Source organism: Xiphophorus hellerii, chromosome 21 (genome assembly GCF_003331165.1).
Source record: "Xiphophorus hellerii strain 12219 chromosome 21, Xiphophorus_hellerii-4.1, whole genome shotgun sequence".
NCBI lineage: Eukaryota > Metazoa > Chordata > Actinopteri > Cyprinodontiformes > Poeciliidae > Xiphophorus > Xiphophorus hellerii.
The window spans coordinates 10,442,804-10,469,017 of NC_045692.1; the positions used below are offsets into that span (position 1 = coordinate 10,442,804).

General features: G+C 36.7%; 2 protein-coding genes across 3 annotated transcripts; both read right to left on the minus strand.

The window, feature by feature from the left end:
• Positions 1-5,544: 5,544 nt before the first annotated feature.
• hnf4g (hepatocyte nuclear factor 4, gamma) lies at positions 5,545-21,182 on the minus strand. 2 transcript variants are annotated; one of them, XM_032550695.1, is made up of 11 exons: positions 20,984-21,182; positions 14,014-14,179; positions 13,723-13,817; positions 13,057-13,163; positions 12,382-12,531; positions 11,909-11,996; positions 11,353-11,505; positions 9,977-10,026; positions 9,532-9,718; positions 7,554-7,673; positions 5,545-7,454 (listed from the first exon to the last, which is right to left on the minus strand). In XM_032550695.1, the coding sequence occupies exons 1-11, from the start codon at positions 21,012-21,014 to the stop codon at positions 7,333-7,335; spliced, it is 1,269 nt and encodes a 422-aa protein (XP_032406586.1). In that variant the 5' UTR covers positions 21,015-21,182; the 3' UTR covers positions 5,545-7,332. The 2 variants fall into 2 exon arrangements, with proteins under 2 accessions (XP_032406586.1, XP_032406585.1); XM_032550694.1 differs by lacking the exon at positions 20,984-21,182 and adding an exon at positions 16,157-16,407.
• Positions 21,183-21,569: 387 nt separating this feature from the next.
• Positions 21,570-24,315, minus strand: gpr141 (G protein-coupled receptor 141). The gene is made up of 2 exons (XM_032550746.1): positions 24,091-24,315; positions 21,570-23,153 (listed from the first exon to the last, which is right to left on the minus strand). Exon 2 carries the CDS (start codon positions 23,150-23,152, stop codon positions 22,238-22,240), a length of 915 nt encoding a protein of 304 aa, XP_032406637.1. The 5' UTR covers position 23,153; positions 24,091-24,315; the 3' UTR covers positions 21,570-22,237.
• Positions 24,316-26,214: the final 1,899 nt, after the last annotated feature.

Genomic DNA, 26,214 nt, shown 5'->3' on the forward strand with positions numbered 1-26,214 from the left:
CAACATTTAAATAAATGTTTGAATCATGTTGGAGCTGCTCGTAGCATTTGGGCTGAATCAATGATTGAGTTTATACAACGCAGTGTATGAGCTATAGTGGAATGTGCTGCAGAAGCACACCTGGTGGGGAAAAACCTCATGAGCAAAGGACTCACCTCAATTCAACCTTGATGTTGTTTCAAGTAAGAAGCTGTGTGCAATATAGAATGAACAATGTATCTTATTACTATTGAAAGGAGTTAAGACAAAGCTTTAGATCAGCCCACTGAGGTTTGTCAGATAGTAGACTTTAGTGATTGTGGGGAAATCTCAAACTCTGCTTTCATTTTGGAACATAGAGGTCTTTGCCAAAAGGGGTGTTCAGAAAATGCGCTGTACAAAAGCAGGTACCGCATATTAAAAATCAACTCTTAAGCTTACACACTAATTGCATTTAAAAGTACTAACTGGAACGGTGAGTTCAGACAAGACATGTTAACAAGAAAAGAAAAAAACACTGGTAACTTTCCAACTCATGGTCACAACACTGCTGGCTGCATATCAGTTTCAATACACTCACTCTTTGAATTTCTCAGAGAAAAACTCAAATATTACCTGTTTGAAAATGCAGATTGTTTTCTTAGTTTATTAGTTTATTCATAGTTTCATGATATAAAAATTTGATTTTTAAATTTTTTAAGCTGGAAACTAAAGAAATTCATATGCAAAATGCAGCATTTCTCATTGGCAAAAGACTCAAGTTTCTGGATTCCAAAAGAAACTATTTGCAAATGCATGGACATTTTTACACATAATTCACAATGTATATGATAACTGGGAAATGTAGGCCTTAAAATGACACATTTTGCAGCATAGCTGGTGAAGGTTATAAGTTTTGATTTTGCTTTATGGTGTTCTATGTATATCAACAATGTGGGCAAGGAAGTGGAAATTCCATGACCAATCCAGTTGAGGTGGAAGAAAAAAAGGGTCACGACATAAAGGCAGAAATTTTCTCTTGAAAAACATCTATTATACTATTAATATACAAGCTCAAAAACCCCAAACGCCACAAAATTAAGACTTTTGGGAGACCTTAGACGAAAAAATCCCTACACACTGGACTCGACCAGTTTGTACTAAATTGGGAGTGTGCATGTTTTCATCGAGTGCCAATCTCATGAGGTCACCACTGTTTGGCACCATTTGATTTAACTTAAACAGTAAAAGTAAGAAGCAAAAACATTTCCCTGTTCTGTATGAGTGAAAATGTGAAGAGGTTTAGTTAAAGCAACCGAAGCAAAGGCATTTCAACCTTCCTAGACTTTGATTCCATGCCTCTTAGTGTATAAATAAGGGCAGCATTCATGCACCTTTATTACAGTTTGATATGGCCTCTCATTGTGCAAAACATAGCCCACCTACATGCTACAATTTGCAGTGCATTTATTATTATTGACCAAGGTCCATGGGCCGCCTACATTCTAAGACAGCGAGCAAAGATTTCTGCTGTGCTTCTCTCCAGGATTCATCCTGTCCTTTGGATTGAAGGTGCTTTAGTGTCTATAGCAAACCAATGAAGACATTAGATGAGCATAAACGTATGAATTCTCTCAATGCAGATGGAGCTATCTGAAATCATGGCTCTAGGATTCAGTCCTCTGCCTCCTTCACTATTCTCTCCTTTTCTCCCTCGTCCCTTCTTTCTCAATTGTGTCCCTCGCCTCTGGCAAATGGGAGTCATTTGTTTGTGTGAACTTCCCATAACCCAGAGTGTGCGGGACACTTATCATTCAGAGTGGGGCTGCGTCGTGCGGAGTTGTAATACCTCTTCTCTTCTTCTCTCTCCCCTCTCTTTTCTTCCATTTTTTTCCACCCCTTTCACGCCAGCTCGCTATGTCTGTTCCAGTTGACTTTCACCATGGTTCATCATATATGAGTCTCCATATTTCTCAATTTTTTTCACTCCCCTTCAGAACCCTGCAACCCCGTCCCCTCTTCTACAGTACATCCCCCACCCTTCTTTCTGTCTCTCCCTTTTTGCTCTGCAATCTCATTCCCTGTGTAATCTTGGGGTACACAGGACCATTTTATTACTGCTCGACTCATCTTATCATCCACACTGTCATCTCCTCTGTCTCATGTCCTTTTCATATTCCTTTATTCTAACAAGTCTGCATCTCAGAACCTATCAGTGGTCCACCCCTTTTCATTTCCCTAATGTAACCCAGTAAAGACACGTGCACACATATCCCCACACGCACGCACACCCCAACTCACCCTCTATTCCTTAACCCCTAATTCCATTGCTCTAACCTGCTCCCCATCAACATAATGCAGAGTGCACCTTAGTTCCCCGGATCTATGTAAATTACTGTGGATGCATGTGCATAGCCAACTGTTTAGTAAGCAGTTTTTACCTTTACCTATCTGTATGGATTATCTCTGCACGTAAAATAAGTGGAAGCAAGACAACTTAAACAGGGAACAAGGTTGCAAAAAAGGAAAACAGGCAGAATGGTGTGACTGGAGACAGAGGAAGACGGGGGAAAAAAGTGATTTTAAGGAGGGAAAGCTGTCATTGAAGGCTGAAGTGAACCCTCAACCCTGCCGCTTGCTTTAATCCCTCATTTATGTGAACTCAGCTTTGGAAATGAAGCTGTCGCCGTATTTTCCTTCCTTCGCCCATCTGTGGTATAATCAGAAACCACACATTGATTCAAGCCATACGAAGTCGCAGGACAGAGACACAGAAAATCACTCAGGAGAGGTTTTGAAATTCACTCCAAGAGTTGGAGGCAGAGATTCATACCGCCTCACCTCGTCTCCTGGAGGAGGAATCATTGGATATGTTGGAGACATAGGGGGAATTATGGGTAAATGCAGTGGCAAGGAGTGATAGTCTGCGATCTCTGGCTGTAATCTGGGGTTGCTGTCACATGCCATTCACTTCAGACTGTCTCAATGTTGTGCTATTTGGGGCAGCACCGACTGACTTTGCTGGCTTTTTAAAATAATTTTCATAAAATTAACCCAGAGTTAACATTTCTAACAATTTCTAGAAATGTTTTTTTTTTTTTCTAGCAATTATGGTGTTTTTATTTTAAATTGATCAATAAATTGTCATTTAAATGACAACCATTTTCTTTGCCTTTTATTGTTAGTTTTATTTTATGTTGTACATTATACTGTTTAACAACTGCAGTAAAACACATGACGCAAGCTTAGTTTTTTAAGAATATTTATTTATTAGGTCAAAGCTGATTGACAAAGGACATAAAAGCCATTAGTGTCATTTCCTAACGCTACTATAGACTTATACTGCCATCTAGTGGTTTGAGAGCAAAAAAGAAACTTGATAGACATTTATTTAAAATAGGATATGTTCAGAAATAGAAATAAATGCTTTCCAGGTCACATTTTGCAAACTGAATATTGTGTCTTAATAGATTATGTAAGGAAATGCTATGCTAAGCATGTGCCGATTTTCACTAAGTGAGAATTCAATGATAATGTCAGTTATAGTATTACTAGTAGAAGTTGATTCTACTTGGTCTTTCTTTTTTAACAAGAGGGGTTCAAGTTAGATTCATCCTAAGATGAAGAAGAGTCTTAAAATGTTTGTAAATGGAAAAATTAAGTCAATACCATTTCCACCTTTTAGCCAGATGTAAACCTGGACGATCACAGTTCATAAACCTCACTTATGGACAACAACATTAAATAAAAAGATATTTCATATTCCTGTCCATCCTTTGTTCCTTTATCCCTCTATCTTCCCCCCTTGTCATCCTCCTCAGGTGGAGCAAGCATCATACTGGTGTGTAATAGCATGCTGTCAGTGTGGGCCGCGGTGAGGTGTGTGGAGGAGAGCGGCACGTCTCAGATGAGATATGTGACTGGCATGCTAACACTCAGTTTTATCTCAGGGAAAGGAGAGAGACAGGGCCCCCACATCTCCTCAGTATAAGGCTTTGATTAAAGCTCACTGGGTACACACACATGGACACCCTCCAAACGCACACGCAGGCGCTCAGATTATAAATAAATTGCAGGTAGGAGCATGCACACGTACTGTATATGCACCTACACACATCTCCCTGTCGTAGGTGGTGTTGTTTTGACCTAAGCCAGGTAGCTTGTCCATTATGGAGTTGATAGAAGGATTTGGCCATGTTGATTCTAGACAACATCATATCCTCTGCCATAAATACCCTGATTTTTTATTTATTTTATTTATTTATTTTTTTTACCAGTGACTCACACAGCAATATACACAACATAAGAGCTCTCAGCTTTATCCTTCAATCTCTTCCGCTGCAAGCAAAACCTCGCACATACACGTAAATCCAAAGAAAATGACAGGAAATGATTGTGTGGGGATAGATGTAAACAAAATCAAAGATTTTAAACATACTGTCGGCCGGTTCCTGCATCAATTACCATTTTGTGTCCTACTGTGGTTTCGGTGCTTGTCACCAAGTGTGTTTTCTCTGATGGGCAGAAGAAAAATACAGTTTGATTTGACATGAACACCATCATCTGGCAGTGAGGTCTCAACAGCACACCAATAAAGCTTTGTATATAAAGTCTATATCCAGAACCAATGGAGCTATGGTGGAGTGTGATGGCTTCCATGAGAGAAGTTAATAGACAAACCATACGGCATATTGCAGCATGTGAGGAAAGGATTTTGAAATACTTTTTGTCAATTTGTCATCATCCTGTTGTGATTGTTTTTTTCTTTATATATATATATATATATATATTTCCTTTTCCTTATGTAATGCTGGCCCACAACGTCCCAGATCATCCACTTTGCTTAACATTGGGTGCTTTCCAAAGGTGCTACTGCTTGTTATTTTTCACCAACACTGGTCTTTGGAGCTTTTGTTTTATCTCCCTTACCATCCTGCTCACTGTGTGTGATAGCAAGATAAACATGGGTCCCCATCTTGTCTTGTTTGTCATAGTTTCTCTACATTCTGACCACTGACAAGTTGAGTAACAGGAAATGCTACATTACAACACAATGTTCTGCTCTACCCTACAAACCCTTAATGTAGACCTCCATAAAATTCCAAGTGTACTGTAACCATCAGATGACTTACACCTTCTTGGACTCTCAATGTGGAATATCAATTTCTGCTGGTAATCCAATTATCATTTAAGTGGGTGTAATCAGTTTTTTTAATTTTGGAAATGCACACATCATTTATACAATGCAAACAAAATAAATACAACTGTAAAAAATAACAAAGGAACTGAAAATGTTCAAATATAAATTTGAATTACACACATTAAATATTACAACAAATTAATTTTTTGCACTCAAGATTGCATTGTTAAAATTTCGTATGTTTTTGTAATCTTTACCACTAACTCAAGAAGAGTTAAGAAGACTTTTTATTACAGATAATTCATAAACAATATTAGCTGTGAAAGACATGCACACCTGCAATATACTGTATGTGTGCCATTGTAAGATAAATATGTTCATGGCTCATAATCCCAATAGAAGAAACCGTCAAATTTAACTTTGCTTTTTGTTTTACTTCTTTTTTTTTAAGCTGTCAGGTGGTCTTTTTGGTCAGATCCTAAAAAATAAAATGTACAATCTTATTCATCTATTTAGATAAATTGGTCTGAGAGAAGGTCTCACATTTTAATGTTGTGATACATGCTGTTCGGTTGTTTATATATATATACAACTGAACAGCAGTTTTTTTTTTGTTGTTGCTTTTTTATGTATGATAAACTGTACACAGAAAATCCTCAACAGGCATTTAAAAAAATATTATCATCTAAGACATTTAGAGAAACAAATCAAAACCAAGACTAACCCAGCAACAACTGTAAAGACAAATGAGCTATTTTGTTGAATTTATAGCTACCTCAGTTTATTTTACATTGGAGACAGAGGAAACTCTAAATAGGAGATAAATATAAAATAGGCACAACCTCATATTAGTATTTGACAAAAAGGTTAAATTGTGACAATCTGCAGTTTCCAAAATAAAATGACAACAATTCCTTACCTCAGAACATGGTTGTGTATATTAAAACAATCTGGCTAAGAATTGGAGCTGTGGCTGTACAAATATCAGAGCATCGGCCTGAAACTCAGTGCTACTTATTGTCATCACTTTAATGTACTCAGATATAAGAAGTAAAATAAACAAACCTCTTTATTAACTGTGCAAACCTTCCTCACCATTTACTCTACTATTTCCAGAATTATGCTATTGTATTATGTAGAAAAATGCACTATGTTGTTAGCAGCCGTTTTTGTTGGGGTTCATATTTATTCAGTAAGCCAGTCTGTGCTGCTAGTTTGCTGTTCACTTAGTTAACAAATTGAAATCAATTTAAACAAAGAATGATCTACTTCTGAAATTCGCAAATTCTTTTGTGATTTAATATGATTTACTTTTTTTTTTTTACACTGTGCTGTTTCATGTTGAACCATTTGCCGTTTATCTAATCTACTTTGCGTGCAAATCCAGTTTTGGGTCAGGTCAAGTCAGAGAGCCAAGCTGGCTGGATTTGGAGACTGTGGCAGGTAACAGATCACTTTGACAGCTCATCATTTACATAAACTCCAAAGCTCAAAGACTTGTGTGCTTTCTTAATTTTGTTTTTAGACATTTGGGTTAGATGGATAGCTGATGAGCAAATATTGGAATAATTCAAAAGCAGCTAAATTGAGGTTTCTGCTCAAAAATGTATACCTCATTAACATATCTCACACTCAGAATTGTTCTTTTTATTTTCCATTCTACTTCATTCAGACAAATCAGCGTTACCAAAGAAAATGTCCAGAAAATTTGTCTTTCAAAGCCTGGAAACCACGAGCAATAGTTGCTCAAAATATATACATTTTATCAGATGACCGAGCCTGTTGTCATGTAAGGCTGTTCAATTAATGAAGTTACCGCTAAGCCATCATTACAGTTTACTCACACACATCATTCCTACCCCTGTGAGATGACTATTGGAATGATCCAAATGGTCAGAGCTGGGTGGAACACCAGCTGGATTCTAAATGAGCCCCTAAATTGCTCTGCGTCCTCTCATCATTGCAGCTGAAGCTCCTGTGTCTGGTCTTTTGTTGAAAGATATAGACTTGTGAGGGTTTACATTTGAATAAAAGCTTACCTTTGAAAGGCAGGCAATTATTCTGAGACCATTGTTGCTGTAACACTGGGGAGGGGGAACAGGCAGTGGGAAGTCTTTAAGACACATTCTGAATAAGGAGTGCCTTCCTAACTTTCACATCAGTATATTAAACTATGCATCCAAGAAAAAAAAACTGATTTTATGAAAGACTCTTTGTCATAGGGCAGGAAGGAGTCAGGGGTCTGTCTGTGTAGAAGGTGAGGGGCTGGCAGGAGGACAATGAGGCTGAGGGAAATGTTTGTACATTTCTGTAGTGGGACCCTGTGGTGGCGATGGGATGGGAGTCTCAGGTGAAGCTGCAGAATGAGCAGAAAGCATGTTAGAACATTTAGTAATTTTGATATAGGTTTGTCTTCAGTATGCCTAGTGCTTGTTTTTGGGGATATTTTTCTTACCTATTTGTGGAATGTGAGCAGCAGGCATGGTACTGATGACAAGGGTGTGTCCAGTCACATGGTCCTGGGCCAACTGGGTGTGTGCTGCATGGTGAAGGTGGCTGGACTCTGTTGTTAATCCTGAACATACAACACAAAGAAACTGAAGAGGTGCAGTTAACTAACAAAAATACATTAAGAATTATTATAGGTTTGTTAAATATGTAAGCAGCTTGTGAAAGCAGTTTGCTGAATAATCCACTCTGTTAGCCTCATTATTCAAGTCAATGCATTTCAGAATCAAAATTTGGAACTCAATTTGTCTTTTCAGGAATGAACTGCCATGCCTTGCAAAAGTATTTATATCCTTTAAATGTTTACCTTTTGGTTATGTTGCAACTCTAAATCTGAATGCATTTCAGTGACGTTATAGAGCGCCACAAAGTAGTGCATGTGGAAAATGTGAAGTGGGTTTAAAAAGAAAAATGGCTTTTTATTAACAAAAATCTAAGAAATGTGTTGTTCATTTCAATGCGGCCCACTGTACTTTGATACACTCTCAATGAACTATTATCCCTAGCTATGAACATAAATGCAGCTTTTCTGGGAATGTTTGAAAGGAACGTTAGAGAGTGTCAGTGAACAACGTGTAATCATAACCTAGCAAGACATGCCCAGTCACCTGAGCTGATGCTTCCTCATCTCACAATCCTTACAATAAAAATTAGTGGTGTATAGAGCAGTTTGCTGTGGTAATGTTTTTTTTTTTTTGTTTTGTTTTGTTTTTTTAAAGCAGGGAATGTAATGCCAGTCAGTGGATGGAGATAAACATAAGAAGAAAAAGCAGTTAGGGGCTGAAAAAGTTTTCAGTCTGTGTCAGGGGTTCACTTTGCAGCAGAACAGTGATCTAACTAGACATCCAGAGGTTTAATGGTTTAAACAAAGAATATGTCTGTATCTGTCAAAGTTTAGATCTTTATTCAAATGATAATCTGTGGCAAGACTTAAAAACATATTCCTTTCTCTAGGTGTTCAAAGTTAGCAGAGACATACACCAAAAACAAATTGATTTAAAAAAAAACATTGACACCAGGGACGTTATATGGAAATAAATGCAATACATTAAAAAATGAAGAAAAAAAAAAGACTTACAAATATCATTTTACACATTACTTCACCGTTATACACCACTTTGGTTTGATGTTTCATTTTGAAGTTTTGTTTTGTTTTTTATTATTATTTTAATGTGACAAAATGTGTTTGGGTACTTTTGCAAGGCAACATAGATATAATTCTAATATAGAGAGTACATGTTTGTTCATTACTTATTTAATCAATTTTTCAAGGTAAAATACACTATTAAAACCTACATTTTTGGGTTCCTAAATATATTATTCCAACAATTTTAAAATAGGAGAAAGTTTGCTGCTGTTGTTGTTGTTACAGTTTTTGTAGAAAGTCATTACACATTCTGACAAGAAAAATGCAGCTCTTTCTGTACACTGTCATCTAAGTCAAGTTTTCACATCCATGAGGGTTTATTTTTCCATGAGTGGTGAAAGCTGCGGGGCATGTTTTCAGATGACTTTTTACATCAGACCCCATATTATGTTTGAACTATTTGACATAGCCCTCCTTAAAATATAGCTGATGCTTTCTAGCTTAATATTTATACACATCTAGATGTGTGTGCAAATGTCCCTCGCATCACATTGTGTGGCAAAGTTGGTCTATTTCTGTTTTGCCTATTATACATGAGAGCTATGCAAAGTTACACTGTTCTTCGGTACAGTGTTGTTTTTTGTTGTTTTTTTTACTTTTTAGTTCCGTATATTTATATGTCCTAGAGAACTTTGCTGAGCAGGAATACTTTTCCCCGTTTCCACAATCCCTCATGTGGCTCCCCATATTCACCTCTCTGAGGCACCAGGAGTCGCTTTGCTGAAGGTCACCCTATTTGTTTACAGAATTACAAACGCAAACACTAGCTCAGGCCTACCTCCCAGCAGCATCTCCTGCAGCAGGTTGTCTATCTTGGCCAGGCCGCATAGCTTAATGAACTGGAGCTGTTCAATCATTTGCCAGGTGATGCTCTGCAGGGTGGGAAGCAGCAGTAAGAGTTCTCCAAAACGACCCCTGGAGTCGTACTGACGGTCGTTTATATAGTCTTCCAGACTCATCTGAACCTGTGAACACACGCATACACACGCCAACATTCACCACTGTGACGAAATCTCCAAATTTAAGTTTGAAATCCAAAGCAAATATTTATCTATGTAAAGTTACGTGGCTAATGACAGTAAAAGTCGGTTGCCCTTCAAATACAAGTTAGAATACATCCTAAATGATGAGATTAAAATTGCTATAATAATAATAATAATAATAAATGTAAAATAATTAACTACAGACTTACAGTAATTTCAAAGATTAAATAGCAAACCTACCTGAAGACGCATAGTCTTAATTTTTGTTGGGTCCCGCAACGACTTTGCATCTGGAGATTAGAAAGCAAAGCATTGAAGAGACAGGTAAATAGACATGGGAGGACATGATTGAAGGACAGGAAAGAAAAAAAAAGAAAGACCAGGGATAAAATTGAGGATATGGGTAGAACTGATGGAATGATTATTGTTAAACTGGTGTATGGAGGCAAAATGAGGGGATTTACAGAAGGAGGGAGAAAGGGTTAACGCATGATCAGGGCGGTGATAGTGCTCGTGTGTAGGGATTGGAGAGATTGGAATCTAACTATGAGGGGAAACATACGACATAAATAACAATAGATTTATGATTAAATAAAATGGAAATAAATAAAACATGGAATTTTTTTTCCATGTTTCTAACAACGTAGTTACACCATCAATAAAATCCATCATTCATTATTTTACTATTTGTTTTCATTTTTTGTAATTGTACATTTTATTAAATTATACTGAATACACTACTTTGTCTTTGTCAAAGGTAATATTTCATTTCATGGCCAGTTGTTGGTGGTATTTTAAAAAATATCAACGTCCAACATATGATTTTTTTCTGCAAAGATAAAGTATGTAACAGTGACATCTATTGGCACAAGCAGTAGAAAAAAATCAAGTGTCCTTTCCAACATTTGATTACATCATAAACACATACTTTCATGTATTTCATTGGGGTTTAAAGGAATGGACAAACACAAATGTGCATAATTATGAAGTGTAAGTACAATAATATATGAATTAATTTGTTTTTTTGCTAATTAAAATCTGAAAAGAGGGATTTGCATTTATAAGAATTCACAATCCTTTAATTTAGAGGATAGCTTTAATTTGCATCTAGACTACATTTATTTAGTAACTAGAGTAATTTATCCACTGCTTTTCTGTGAAGGCCATGGAGATTTATCAGGAGTCATTAGCGTGTGAACAGTCCAATGAAGACTAAGGAGCACCAGCCAGGTTAGGAATAAAGTTATGAAACAAATGAAACCCCTGATTGGTTATAAAATAATCTCCCAAGGTTTCAACATCTGACATAGAACTGTTCTTTCTATTATCCAAAAAGGGAAAGAACAACTGAACTGAAGTGAAATGTTGTTCAATTGTTTATTAAAGACTTTCAAATTAGTACAGATTTATCAAGTGAGTCTTCCACCTTGGGAGGTCCTACTTGAATAATTTTGTTGAATTAAAGAGTTTGTAAAGTCCAAGAAGTATGTTTTTTTTTTTTTAGATGAATGGATTATCTACAGCCATATTCAGCAAATACTTAAGTATCTGAAACATACAGTATGTGCCATAAGCTTTCTAATCAGTTGCTAGTGGATGTAGCATTTAGTTATTACCTGGGTCAAAAAAGACAATTGCCTTGAGAGCTGCATACTCGTTGTCATCTATCTGAATATCTTGGAAGGGCTGGACCAGCTCGTCTAATATTCTGCTGGCAACTCTGCAAATCTCAGGTTCAGGGCCGTTCCTGTGTATCACACAGCCATTACCTGCAGAAACAGTTGACAAAGTTAGTGGAGAAGAGTTGACTGGGGTAGAAACGTATTTGAGCAGGTATGGGTTGGGCTCTGGTGTGTACATGAGTGGTTTGTTATTTCTTGAGAGGTCCTATTTAAATTGTTGCATCAAAGCTAAATGGTAATTTGTAAGGTCCAAGAAGCATGGCATTGCATAAAATATGTGGAAGTGTTTGTAGATTACAACTGTGTGTACAGTATCCTACTTTCTAAGTAATTAATGATATATTTATTTTTTTCTCTTACAAAGGACAACCTTGAGGTTACATTTCAAAAACAGAAAGCTTTAGTTAATTATTCCCAGGCCTCATACATATTAGTGCTGAGACACATGGTCACAACCAAACAGTGAGAAAAATATATCGTCATTTCCTACCTAAAAGGAGAAAGTCCTTGAATGGCATTGACCTTTTGGCAACCCCAAGCAAGAGATGTTCACCTGCATGAGCCCTGAGCAAGCTCACCTGGAAACACACACACATGCGCACGCACGCACAGACGAAATAAAAAATATATATTAATAAGCAGAGCAGCGATTATTCTCTTTTCCTTGCTTGTATGGTGCTGTGCATTGTCATAGGCTACAGAAATGGGTTAGAGATAACATACCACATAATCATTGTAAAAATGCTAATGCTCTGCAGCATTTTGCAAAGTAAATCCATTATTTTTTTTTCACACAAGGAAAAGCGAAATAAGTTTAATAGAAAAATACCAGCATATCTGATGAATGTTATGGGTTCTACTCTAGATTTCACTTCAGTATTTTTTAAATGACATGAGATCACTGCATAGATATGACTTAGTACAAGCTATATACAAATTAAGCTCACTTATATGACTTGTTACCTGGTCATCCAGTGGCAACTCGCCAAAGGAAGGAATATATTTGGCCCATTCCACCAAAACCAACAGTTGTTGCCTCATAGAATCACATACATCCCCTACAGTGGCTGATTTCACATTCGATACGTCTACTAGTCCTACAGGAGTGATGATCTGCAGGGGAAAAAATAGTAGGGTCTTAACACACATGATGATGTATTAATAAAAAAATATAGGCTTCCAGAGTTAATGGGAATATGAATGAAGATAAATAACTGTCAATATTGGAAGAAAACCTGTTTGAAACTACAGAAGGGTTGAAACTGGAGTAGAGTTGAACATAATAAAGCTAGAGCAGCAGCAAAGTCTAGATCATTCCAATCAAAGTCAAGAAGTGAATCCAATTTAGAGTCTAAGCCAAGATTGGGTGGCGGCTATAACTACAGCACAGAATTGCATATTACTCGAGCTGTACACAAATTTACATCATACATTTCATGCTTCTTTGTAAAAGCAGAACATAAGAAATGTCTTCTTTTCCTACACTTTGCAATTTAGAAGTATTTTGTGTTTGTCAAATAAAATGTCAATAAAATGCACTGAAGTTTGTGGATGCAACATGACAGAATTAAAAAATGTTTCGCCGATGCATTGCAGACCTTTATTCTAGGAATAATAAAATAAGCAGGACATTCTTACTTGTTGGGATAATGACTCTGCCTGTGCTAAGACAGTAATGGGTGGAAGATCTTGAGAATCTGGGATGACTCTTCGGGAACTGATCCGATCTCTCTCATTCTGTACAGCTAAAATATAAGAGCCGAGGTTATTGCTTGCACATGCGTGAACAAGAAGTAAAACAAAAAGAAAACCAAAGGGAACAACAGATAATAATACCAGGCAATTCAACAGCAGTTTTTACTTCTAAGCATGCAAAAGTTATTGTACTAATTTTAACATTTAGACTTGGACTAATTCATTAGTGTAAAAAGTTAAGGTGGGGTCCTAAAGAAAAATAATAGTTAATATTTAGGAAAATCACTGAAGATGCTGGGATCAGCAATAGGAAGTCAAACGTTAACCAGTTGCAGTACAGAACAACATGTTTCAGTATCACAGGATTAGGTGTCATAAAATTCTGTGCCAAGGTTATACCCCTCATAAATGCACACACCACAAGTCTTCCCTTGTTTTATGGCTAAGCCAATTTTGATTATCTTCATGAAGCTTTGAGATTCCATGACAACAATGTTTCTTGCAGTGGATGTAGTTATGACCTTGTTCTTTGAGCCAAATGTGGATATTTTCTACAATAATACTGTATAAGTGAGGAGCTGCAAACGTGAGTCATTTTTGAAATCTTACCTTCTTTTTTCATGCCAGCTCTAAAGCATTTGTTGAGTCTGCAGAAGCGACATTGGTTCCTCTTATCCTTGTCAACCACACACTGTCTGCTGAACCTGTACATGATAAACAACAATATGGCGTGACTCTACAGAACAGCATTTGATTCACGATAACATCCCATGTTGTACTGAAAGGTGCCAAGTCAATATGTTTTGACCAAAAAAATAAGTATTAATCCTTCAGGTTTTATCATTGCATATTTTATTTGTTCAAACATGTGCCCTTATGGTATGCCTTGGTTGTCTTTACCGGCAGGTGTACACATGGCTTTTTCGTATGGAGCGTCTAAAGAAGCCTTTGCAGCCATCGCAGCTAGAAGCACCATAGTGTTTTCCTGTGGCTTTATCTCCACAGATTGCGCAGTTAGCGTTCAGCCCATCTGGACCAGAGTGGCTTGGTTCTGTTGGCATACTGTCTGCAAAGCACAACATACAGGCATATTTTTACTCATGCTTTACACACATCTGTAAATTGCAAACAAATCAAGAATAGAAAACATTGTATATTGGTACTTATACAGTGATTTGATTTGTCTGTGTATGAAACCAAAGTGTGAACTAATTCAAAGGGTTTAGGGCTAGGGTTACGGTTATGGTACCATGTTAAATAAATTCTTTAGCTGAAGTGCTAAACAAAATAGCAGAAGGTAAAGCAGCATTATTTTTTAGCATTTATTATGGTAGCTGATGCCGTAATTATTCTTGTTTCTTGCACATTAAACATTCCTTTAGTGCTTATTATATAGTTCCAAGATACCAAGTTATTTAAAGTGGGAAACCTTGATGAGCATCAAGATACAAATCTTTAGAGTTCCATTCATATCTCACTCAGTTGTACTCCATGATCTCCCAACAATGTTTGAGTTAATGTTTGACTAACTCTCAGCTCAAAAACTAAGGTGACATCACAGAGGAGTGTTCCTATTCTTCAGCAAACCATGTTTATGACCCATGTCTTCAACTAACTTTATTTCACTAAATATCAGCAACAAAGAGCTCTACAAGCAAGATCATCAGTTTCTGGGGAAATATATGTATATATTTTTTTACCGTGTGACAGAAAAACACAAAAAGAGATATAGAAAGAAACTTAGGCTGTGTTTGTTGGTTTTCACAGAGAAAGCAATGGGTGTTGCATTCTACTGTAAAACCCTCTCTTGTGTAGGTGTTGCCGGGCGACTTGTACATAGCAACACCATGCTGAGTATTCCCGACACCTTACGCCCAACTTAAAATAATGTAACTTGGGCGTATTTGATTAACTTGGGTGCAGTGCTGTGTGATGTCATATGTGTGCTCAAATCAGATCAACCCTAATATGGATATGAACCTACAAAGATTGACAAGTCTGCGTGAGTTTCATTTTAGTGGGGTTTTTTTGTGTTTGTCTTGCCGTGTAAGCAGGTTTTGTAGTTTGCTAAAATACATTTTTAAAAATTTGAGCCAATAAGTGTGTAAATGAACACATGACATGTAAAGTTAATAAAATTATCCAACTGTCTAATGTCACATATTTGCTAAGGCATGAGACATGTAAAATAATGTCAACAAAATATTTCAAGAAGTAAACTCAACAATAAGGTTGTGATAAAACATCAAAGCCTTTAATTTTAATAACGCATACATATTAAAAGCAATAGTTCTCCACTTGAGTGTTTGCAGTAAATAATTCTTTGTAATTTAATGGCCCAGTATTCTTTTTTCTGTTTGTAGGTTAAAAACAAAAACAAAAAAATCTCATATTGAAAAAAACAAAACACCAGTGTAAGGGAAGGACCATCCCTCTACCCTCAAGTATATAATCACATATACTCTTATTTTGCTTAATTAAATAATAGATATAATAAAGAGAAACGAACAGAAAACAGGATAGCTTACTATGTACACAAAAGGTTGAGATTTACTTGGTGAAAAATGCTGAAATACCTTTTCACTCAGTGATCTACTTCAAATCGATTTATTGAATAGTTTAAATTTGCTCAACCCAGCACAGCTTCTGCATTAAAGTGCAGCATTCTTAAATTAATTCACACACTGGCAAGTTTGATAAAATTAATGAAAAACACACCCTTCCTTCTTTCAAAATACTAACTCATTAACATCAGCTTATCTAGCTTCTCTGTTATTAAATGTCTTCCCGAATAATATTTCCTCATCCGGTTCTGAACATGATGACCTCTTATGCAGCAAACTTTTATCTATCTTGCTCTGCGACACTGTATCAGTGAGAAGTCATACTCCTCAGTAGTGTCATTACCTGTGAATAGAAATGAGTGTATAGCTGTGTTATGTGTATATGCTATCACAATGTCTCAAAACCAAGTTTGACATTTATGGGATTCTCAGTATGTATGTGCCTCCGTATTTAAGTGTCTGCATGAAAACTCACTTACCTCCTCCTGCATAGAGAACCTCTGCATTCTCAAACCCTAGTGTGCTGTATGATGGATCCAGGCCTTCACAGTAGTTGGCCACCTCCATATCTAACAGAGATTTATTCTGAGGAGCTGCAGGATACTTCATTCCTGCTTCAAGCTGAGCTGCCCTTTTCTCTTTTTTTCTGTCTCCGTAGCTTCTCACAATTTGTCTTTGCTTCTGTTTTCTTGCCACTGTTTCATCTAACTCCCACACATTCAACAGGGGAGATCCCTCACTTAACAGGTCTATATTGTGATTTGATTGGGCCATGAACGCAAGAAAAGGTGGAGCTAGAGCTAAGACTTCTCACCTTATTATACCTTACTTATCTACTCTCCACTTACACACTTATCACAGAAATAAATGGACAGTTGTAAAGGAGAAATTTCCTTGTCCAGTTTCTGTTGTCCAGTCTTCGACTATTTGTCTTTATGAATCAAAGTATGCATAATGTGAATACTGTCTGCTAATTATTTATTTGTGTAGGGGTGTGTATGTGTATGTGGCCTTGTTTTTGATACAGTGTAAGGGCCATTTTTCTTACAAATACTGCATGTGGGGACCAACTGCACCTTATGGGCCCCAAAGCTAAGTTCCCATAAGAAGAGGTTCTGTTTTTGGGCTATAGGTTAGGTTTAGGACTATGGTGTGAATTGAGCTTAGGTTAAATTTAGGGTTAGTCAGTGTCATAGTAATAGTAATAATTAGGTTTAGTGTAAGCACCAGAGCTCTGCAATAGAAATGAATGAAAAATGAATGGAAGTCAATGTAAAGCCCCTTTGAAGATAGTAAGAGGGGGTGTGTGTGCGTGTGTGTGTGTATGCATGTAGAGAGGTGGGTGTGTGTGTGTTGTTCCAGGGATTTATAATCTAATCAATACTGGTATTACAGCATTATCACCTCAGTAGATATAGTCTATAAAAAGTGGAGAACACTGATAACTTCCATTAATTCCAAGACAAAAACACACATCCACACACACACCCGAGATTTACACTTAAGTGTTTTCATTCATAGAATTTGGTAAGCAGAAGTTATTCCCTGCATTTACTTAAAACCTGATTTTACTTGTAGTTATGTCTTTTTGACTTGCACTCAAAGTGTAATCTGAGATGAGCAAACAAAAAACAACAACTTGAAAACAGGCTCCTGGCTATTCTGTCTCTGATGCACTTTCCACCCACTTCACCAAATTTGATCAAGAACAAATTCAAAAGTGTAAATCATGAGTAGAATGACCGTCCTCTCAGGTTCATCATTTAGGGCAGAGGCATAATAAACACACTGAATAGCTCCCAAGACATAAACCAGTTCAATAGTCTCACCCACCCATTTTACATGAAAGGTTTCATTGCACTAAATCTTACTGTGTGTTTTAGAGGCAATCAGTTTCGGGCATTGTGACAAAGAAGATTGTAAAAGATAAGATGATGATATGGATGACTTGGTGCTCTACATCTGAAATGAGTTGGTCAGTCAGAAAAAAATTAAAGGAGTGTTTCAGCAAGGAAGAGGGTAATATAATGTCACAGTAAGGAACCACATCAGAATGCATATTATCACAAATTGCTTTGTAATACATATTAGTTATTTTTTCTGCTAATAGTATTTTCTCTCCCGGAACCTTTTCCATTTTGTCACATTACAACCAGAAACTTTTTTGAATTTTATGGTGACACACAAAATGACACATATTCTTGAAGTGGAAATAAAGTAGCATAGCTTGTAAAAGTTTTGCAAACAAAACTCTGAACAGCATGGCATGCATAAGTATTCATCGTCCTTTTACTATTAAATGCTTGATTAGCTAATCGGGTCCACAAATGTTTAACAATATCAATACAGCTAATGTGTGAGGGCATAAGAGGTTTCTTAGGGAACATTAGAGAACAAACATCATAATGAAAGCCAAGACAAACACAAGGAAAGTCTGGGTTAAAGATGTGAAAAAGTTTATGCCTGAAACCTTTTCCATTTTGTCACATTACAACCAGAAACTTTTATGAATTTTATGGTGACACACAAAATGACGCATATTCTTGAAGTGGAAATAAAGTAGCGTGGCTTTTAAAAGTTTTGCAAACAAAACTCTGAACAGCAGTATCCTAAGCTTTAAAGATCTCATAGAAAATAGATCTGTCCACTCAGGAAGAGAGGCAGATCATTGCTATTTGTGCAATCTAACTAAAACATAGCAAGATTCTTGAATTGTTATTAGAGAGTGGTAAGAAAGGTGGCCCATTTGCTACATTTTGCATTTCATGTGCCATTTAAGGGACACATGAAATGCATTGAGAAAGGTACCCTGCTAAGATGAGAGAATAATGGAAGTCCTTGGATTACATCAAAATGCTGTGTGGATGATGTTCCTCAGCAGGATAGGGAAACTGGTCAGAGTTGATGGGAGACAGACACAGGGTAACACAAAAAAATAAAAAAAACTTAGTTTGGAGGATCCTCCCCACAGCAGGATGATCATAGAACCAGAGATACACTGGGTCTATTAATCTTTAAGTATATTTACGTTAAATTTGTTCAGTCTAAAATCATACGTTATTTCCAATTGAGAATCCATGGCAAGACTTGAATGTCTATATTCACAGATTAAATATATCCAGTCTGTCTTAGAATGAGCTATGTTGAAAACAACAACTAGACAAATTTGTACAAAGTTTGTCGGACATACTTCAAACAATTTACAGGTATAATTGCAGCAAATGGTGATTGTACAACATATTGGGGGAATGTATTACAAACCTTCACAGCACTATTCAGATTTTTCATTTGTGAATCCTTAATTGTTCACCTCACAGTAATAAACTACTTTGTGTCTTATATCATAATAAAATGTTGAGAGGTGTTAGTAGTAGCCCTGCAAAAACTATACAAACAATTAAGTTGTATTAGTATTTTTATCATGTACTGCAAATTGGAGGGTGAAATAAAAGGGTTAAATGATATGGTGATTAGACAGGAGGCTCTAGGTAGGGAGTGTGAATGGATTATAATTTAACTAGATGGTACACCCAGGCCTCATGACTCATCAAGTTTGCAAAGAGTGGCTTCAAACTTATAATCATGTTTTAAATCTATCCTGTAAGAGATGAGCTTGGATGATCTTGGTTATTTCTATTTATTAAGTACTGAAAAAGAACAAACTAATTATTTTCTGCAATTTCAGAATTCATAAGTCTAAATAGACTTAGACTATAATGCCTTTATCACAATTTGAAAGAGCCCAAATGTTGATGTCACCATTTTGTTCACTTCTAATTCACATTTGATTTTAATGGATGCCTACCTGTAAATATTTCTGTAAGGCTGCAGCTGAAACACAACTACTTCTCTACGAGACATCATGGAAAAATCCAAGGAAATCAAAGGACACAAGAAAATTGTGAACATCAGCAAATCTCATCTGTCTTTGAGTCCAAACACAGTTGTCTGAAGGTGTCACGTTTATCTGTTCAAATAATTGCATATAAATAATACCTTAGGAGTCTCAACAGACCATTTATGGAAGAAGAGGTATTCTGTGTTGAAGTGATACACAGGATTTGGTGCAAAACGCTTTGGAGACACCGTATGTTTAAAATAAATTCAAATCTTCTTCACTGTTTTGACATTTAGTAAATAGAAATATATGTGCTATTTCTCACTGAACTAACACAGGAGAAGTCTTGTCTGACTTAATATAAAACCGTGAATGTGACTTTTCTTGGCAACAGTACGTAAACATCTAATTTCAGCTGGTAAGACCTGGTGCAGGAGTCAGACTAAATGAGATACATTGCTTCCACCTATCAACCAAAAGCTCTCAGCTGCCATAAAACCCTTAGTGAGAGGCAATGTATGTGAGAAATTGCCATAATACCAGCGCCTGTACTTAAACTAACAGTTTAAGACACACATAATGATCAGCCAGGCACTGTTGCAAAAAACCACAACTTCCTGAAAAAAAAGCTATAGTTGAAGGTTCTTCAGAAAAGTAATTGCCTCCAAATCTTAAGATGATTAACTATACCTTTGCTTCATTATTGCCTTTGACTTTAAAACTAAGTCTAAACTACATAAATTATCTGTGTAATTGTGAATGTCCTAATAAAGATTTTTAAGTAAAATACCGGGTTAGAACAATGCATAGCAATTAATGTCCATATTTGAAAAAGCCAATGGACTGTTAAGGGGGGCCAAAATCGTATCTCATACTATAACCTCAAGGGTTAATAAACAACAATCTAGTCGTCTTTGTAATTTATTTACAACAATACAAAGTGGACACATGATTAAAAGTAGTGTTATATGGAGGTAGAAAAGGTAAATTATAGGAGCAATAGAAATAACATTATTTCTCTGGTGATTAATCCACATTGGTTTTGATTGTGCTGAAATCCCTGGTAAATGTGAGAAGGTAAAACGAGAGCAAAGAGAGAAATATCTTGTTCCTGTTTATGTCCTTGACTTGTTCGGGTAAAACGAGTTATCACATGATCTTTACAGCACAGCTTTTGTGACGAAGTGAGTCTCTCTTATCTCCTTTCACATACTTGCGTTACATGAGATACTTTAAAGCAGCGCTTCTACTTTGTTCGAATGAACCATCGCACACCATTTCTTTTCTCTTTTTTTTTTCAAATTAGAAAACCACATGATTTGAGGAACTTACTGCAACCAAAACTAAGAGATTCTGGTAACGTTTGGTATATAAGACTTAACAGTTTATGTATTTACTAAATGTAAATATTTCCAATTTTAAAAAAATTAAAACAAAGCAAATACAAAACAGAAAAAGTTTGGCTTACCTGTGTTGCTGTTTCTGTCTAGTATGTGCATTTATCCAGTAGTATTGCTGTACTCTGACAGGGAGCAGTCGTCAGTCGGCCATCGGGCTTATGGAGTTTTAAAATAGTTTAAAGTGTTGGAAAACATTAAAAGGGAAGGCTGGAGAGCTGAGCTGCCAATAATTCATGGAGCGACACATTGGATGGCGCCATCATAGCCCTGTCATAAGATCGATTTACTAAACAAACTTAAGCTAGGGTGGGGATGTTAAACAGTAACCCAGGTCCATAAAAACTAGAGAAGAGAAACATCACTAGGTGAATGTGAGTGTGCTGATGTGCGGGTGACAGACCCCGTGACACAGAAAGTGCACAAAGATATATAATTCAAGAAACTTTAGATTTTGTTTAGAACACTGTTGGAAAGAAATATATTTTTTCATCGAACTTTAAAATGTGTATTGTGATAATATTTTGAGTAAGGATCTGTTTTGTATGTCTTCATCAGCTTCAGTGGTCTAGGATCCTGTCATAGTCTCAGACTGGACAATGTGTAGTACAGATAAAGACCAGCAGATGGCAGGAGTTCATTTATTTTGGAGTCAAGTTCAAAGTAGTTTTCAAACTGCATTTATTACTTGGCAACATATACATTTATGCTATTCATAAATACAATATCAAAACTGGACCTGAGTTCATACTCTCTGGTGAAAACTTTTTTTTTTAATTCAACAAGCAAGCATTTCTTCAATAATAATAATAATAATAATAAAAATAATCATTATAATCAGCTGAAATAATATTGGTTAGATCAGGTTGCCCAATGTAATACAGCCGGAAACTATGGTAGGGAACAAAGCAGATTAGCATGATCAGTGTGAAGCAGAGGCTCTTCAGTTGAGCCCCAAAGTCTTGCTGAGACCTGCATCCCTGGTCCTCAAGCCACACTGCCCTGCATGTTTTAGGTATTTCCTTGCTTCAGTCCAGCTGATTTTAATTGATGACTGATTAACAGGTGTTTGTTGAACTGCAATCAGTTGAATCGGGCACATTAAAGCAGGGAAACCTCTAAAGCATGTAGGGCAGTGTGCCTTGAGGACCAAGGTTGGGAAACGCTGGGTTAGATAATGAAGCAGGCAAAATGATCATAATTTGATATCAAATAAATTCACTAATCATGTAGATCAACAAGAAATATAAAAAAGAAACACATGCCAACGTCTTATATCAGTTTGTCTCCTGTATGCACATCCGCAGTTATTGTAGACGCTGTGTTCACACAGTCCTACTTCTTAAGCATATGTGGAGTGTTCTCCTCCCCAAGAAGGTCAACATGTCCAAACAGTTGAAAGTGGTCAGGCTCAGTAAGACTTCATTGACAGGTTCAAGCTCAGGTTGCCCAATGTAATACAGCCGGAAACTATGGTAGGGAACGAAGCAGATTAGCATGATCAGTGTGAAGCAGAGGCTCTTCAGTTGAGCCCCAAAGTCTTGCTGAGACCTGCATCCCTGGCGATCCCTTTTGTATAGAGTCCACAGGACGTTGGCCTGAAGGGCTGTCAACACAACACCTACCACTATCACCAGTATGCTTAATATGTAGTTCAGCTCTTTGGCAGAATTCATGCTTTCTGCAAAATGAAAGCAATGAGTGGAATTTTTATTTTCTTCTGTCTTGCCATAAAAACGAAAAATGATGCAAGAGACTACGATGAGCACAATGACCCACAACACTACACTGCCAATGAGTGCTTGCATTCTGCCTAAGGATTCCACCTGCCTAGCCCTGCAGTAGTGTGGCCACAAGCGAGTGACGAGGATGATCATGTAGAGCAAAAAAGACACATACATGTGAATGTGGATCATCGCGCTCACCGTTTTACACCACTCGATGCCCAACTTCCACTCGTTGGTTACGTAATAGTAAATTCTGAAGGGCACTGTCAGAAGGAAGATGAAGTGGGCAAAAATTAGGTTAAACACGGTAATGGAGGTGGCAGATGCAGCACTGGACTTCAAGATGTGCATCATCAGGCTCAGGCTGACAGTACCGCACAGCAGAACTACAGAGTAGATGACCATGAGGGTAATGCGAAACTCTGAGGATTCAGGCTCAGATTTAGTGGTTGGTGTGTTGTTCTGAGTGATCATGGAGGTAGACAGTTGCTGCGGGGTCACGCTGGAAGTCATCCTAAAGAGAGTAGGTTTCAGACAAAATCCATTGTTAGAGACAAAAAGGAAGTTGGTGTAACAGTTAAATGGGTAGTGCTATAATGAGAGGGAAGAAAAGGAGATAATCTGTGAGTCAATGTTGACTTTTTATAACCTAAAAATCTTGGTAAAATAGGATGCAGGCATGGTACTACAGGAAGTTATTCAGCTATGTACTGTATTTCCTCTTGTGTAAAATGTGAAAATGTAATTTGTTACAAATGCAACCTATAACCTATACATGTGCTATACCGTCCAGACTAATTTACCTCTTTATTCTCAGTCTGATGCATTCTGTTTTGTCGAGTTGGCCTTTCTGCAGTCTATTTAGTTTTTGTATTTTTTTCCACAAGCAGATTCACTTCTGTTCATGAAACAATGATGCTGACACATCTTGTCATTTCAAAATGCGTTTTTACTTTTGAAGGTTCTCTTTTTACCATCCTCTTGTAGTTTGTTTGATTGAAAAGAAATCTTACAAATTTACGTTAACATTTTCGGAAAAAAATACACACTCACACACACATATATAAATATGAAATGTACAACTCTACATGAGTTCAAATTCTTAATAGAAATATTCAAAGCTCAGTACTCAGTTCTGTTGTAAGACTGTCAGTGACTTACAGCAAGGGTCGGTATCATTTGAATAAACACATTTTATAAAATGTAATTTAGAGCTAATTTAGAGAACCTTACTATTGCTTGGTCAGTTTATCAAAAGTGAATAAAAGCAGCAATACATTTTCCCCGAACACCAGATTAGCACTAATTACAACAACAAAAAATGGGTTTTCTATTGAAGAATATTTTGAAAATGTGTCTTGCTTGTATATTAATAAAGAGAACAAGGCAACAACCTCATGATGAGCACAAAAAGAGATGTAACCTTAGCTTTCCAGTAGACTTAGACTTACCTTGTAGTCAAAAATTTGGCTGCTGCCTGTTTTTAGGAGTCCCAGCAAAATGTTAGAAACTCTCTCTATCCTTCATCCCACCAGAGTGGTAACTCCAAGTTTTGACAAAGTCAGTAAGCATCCAAACACTTTCACAAATACGAGATATTTTCTGGGTCTAAAGTTAGCGTAGGTTATTGAAATGAGCTACATCTGTCCGTGTCAAGAGCCCTTTTGCATACTGGGTGTCTGTACTTTGTCACCGGAGGTGACTTCATGTCAGCATAACCACAGAAATTGTAGCTTCCTTCTTTTGGCCACCTTCTGTTTGCACTGTTTTTCTGGGGATTTTTGTTGCTGTTGTTGCTATTCTTTAACTCCAAGAAATGCAACATTTACATTATTAATTATACCGCACATACAGCAAATTACTTTTATTGTGTAAAAAAAATGTCTTTTACATTTGTCCAACTTAATCGGCGTAAGTTTATAGTTTATTTTATCTCATAGCATCTACGGTATACATAAATCTAATGAATTCTTATTTGTTTAAAAATCTGAGAGCATCTGAAATTTATTAACTGTGTGGTTGCATACTGCCATAGCATAAGCTAATTGATGTGTAAAGAGAAGTTAGTCAGGAAGTCATGGTACGAGTAGCAATGTTAACATATGTCTATAAATATTGCAGTCAATTGCAAGCATTGCAAATGTTTTAGATGCTGTTGATGCTAACTGGTTCCCATGGGTTTTACAGTAAAAATATCACACTACTTTTATCAAGTTTTACAAATTGTCATTGTACAACAACGGAATTACAAGTTTGTGATGCTGCATAATGTACAGTAGATTATCCATCCATCCATCCATCTTCTTCCGCTTATCCGGGGTCGGGTCGCGGGGGTAGCAGCTTCAGAAGGGAGGCCCAGACTTCCCTCTCCCTGGCCATTTCTTCCAGCTCTTCCGGGGGAATCCCGAGGCGTTCCCAGGCCAGCCGAGAGACATAGTCATAATGAAGATTATGCTGTTACTATTTGACTATTTTCTTAAAATCTGGATATCATCCATCCATAAGTTAGTCTATGGGTTCCTGTGAGGGACTTTCTGAAATGTGTGAGGAAGCTGCAGTACCCGTGGCAACAACGTAAGCCACAGTTCCACTTTGTTGCTTCCACGTCAATATGCAAAGCTGCATGTGGGTTTAGTTATTTGTCCCTGTAATTCTTTGCATCTGATTATTCTGTAAATAATACACATCTGGTCCTTTTATTATGATTTGTTTTATTATGCAAAACATTTCTGTCAAAATGGCAAACACACGTCTTGTTCCTTAATTTCAAACCCTTCGTTAGAGGTTTCACTTGCATAATGATCATTAGTCTACTAAAGGGACAACTTTCAGTTCAGCTTCAATTTTTTTCCAGATTCATGTATTTATCAAGCTCATTTTATAAATTGCTTTCTTATTTGAACCCATAAAGGAATGTCCAAAGCACATGCATTTTTACTTCTAATTGATGTTAGAAGTGTCAAACTGGAAACCTGATACCATCAGTTTCTTGAGAGAAACTGATGGTCACAGTTCTTGAAATAAAGAATTGCGCTCTTTATTTTATATGAAGAACTGTGACCATCAGTTTCCAAGAAAGGAAACCCAAATGGTCATAGTTCTTTATATGTAATAAAGAACTATGAAGTTCTTTGGTAGTCTCTGCTCAGTGTGGCTATTGTACAAACACAGCACTGTTGAAATGCTTCTACATTTACTTATAACATTTCTTAAGGTTGTCAAATTATTCTTTAATTTACATTTCACCACAGAGAAAGAAACAATTTACAGCCAAAACAAAAAGATCGATCTCTTGAATTTTAAGTCTGCTACAGCAAGACGTTTTGTTCAAATGCTGTTGAGTATGTACAATAACTCCATGTGGAGAGTTGAGAAACACTGAATTGACCCAATTTCAGTGTTGTGTAAATATGCTATCACACTAACTGCTGAGACCAGTTTATTCATAATTTAAATGGGAAAACCAATCAATATCCTATAAACTTTCTGATGGGCTTGTTTGTATTTTTCAATGTTTTGAAGTTCTTGTTTGGTTTGGCTCAATCCAAAAACTTATGTTGAAATCTAGTCTTTCA

What these genes read in the sequence shown, in the direction of transcription:
- hnf4g (XM_032550694.1), bottom strand. Translation starts at nt 16,286, where the DNA reads ATGAAGTATCCTGCAGCTCCTCAGAATAAATCTCTGTTAGATATGGAG. An exon ending in AGTTGCCACTGGATGACCAG is followed by an intron (nt 11,997 to 12,381) that starts GTAACAAGTCAT and finishes GTGTGTTTCCAG; the next exon opens with GTGAGCTTGCTCAGGGCTCA. An exon ending in TGCTCACATTCCACAAATAG is followed by an intron (nt 7,455 to 7,553) that starts GTAAGAAAAATA and finishes CTCATTCTGCAG; the next exon opens with CTTCACCTGAGACTCCCATC.
- gpr141 (XM_032550746.1), bottom strand. Translation starts at nt 23,152, where the DNA reads ATGACTTCCAGCGTGACCCCGCAGCAACTGTCTACCTCCATGATCACT.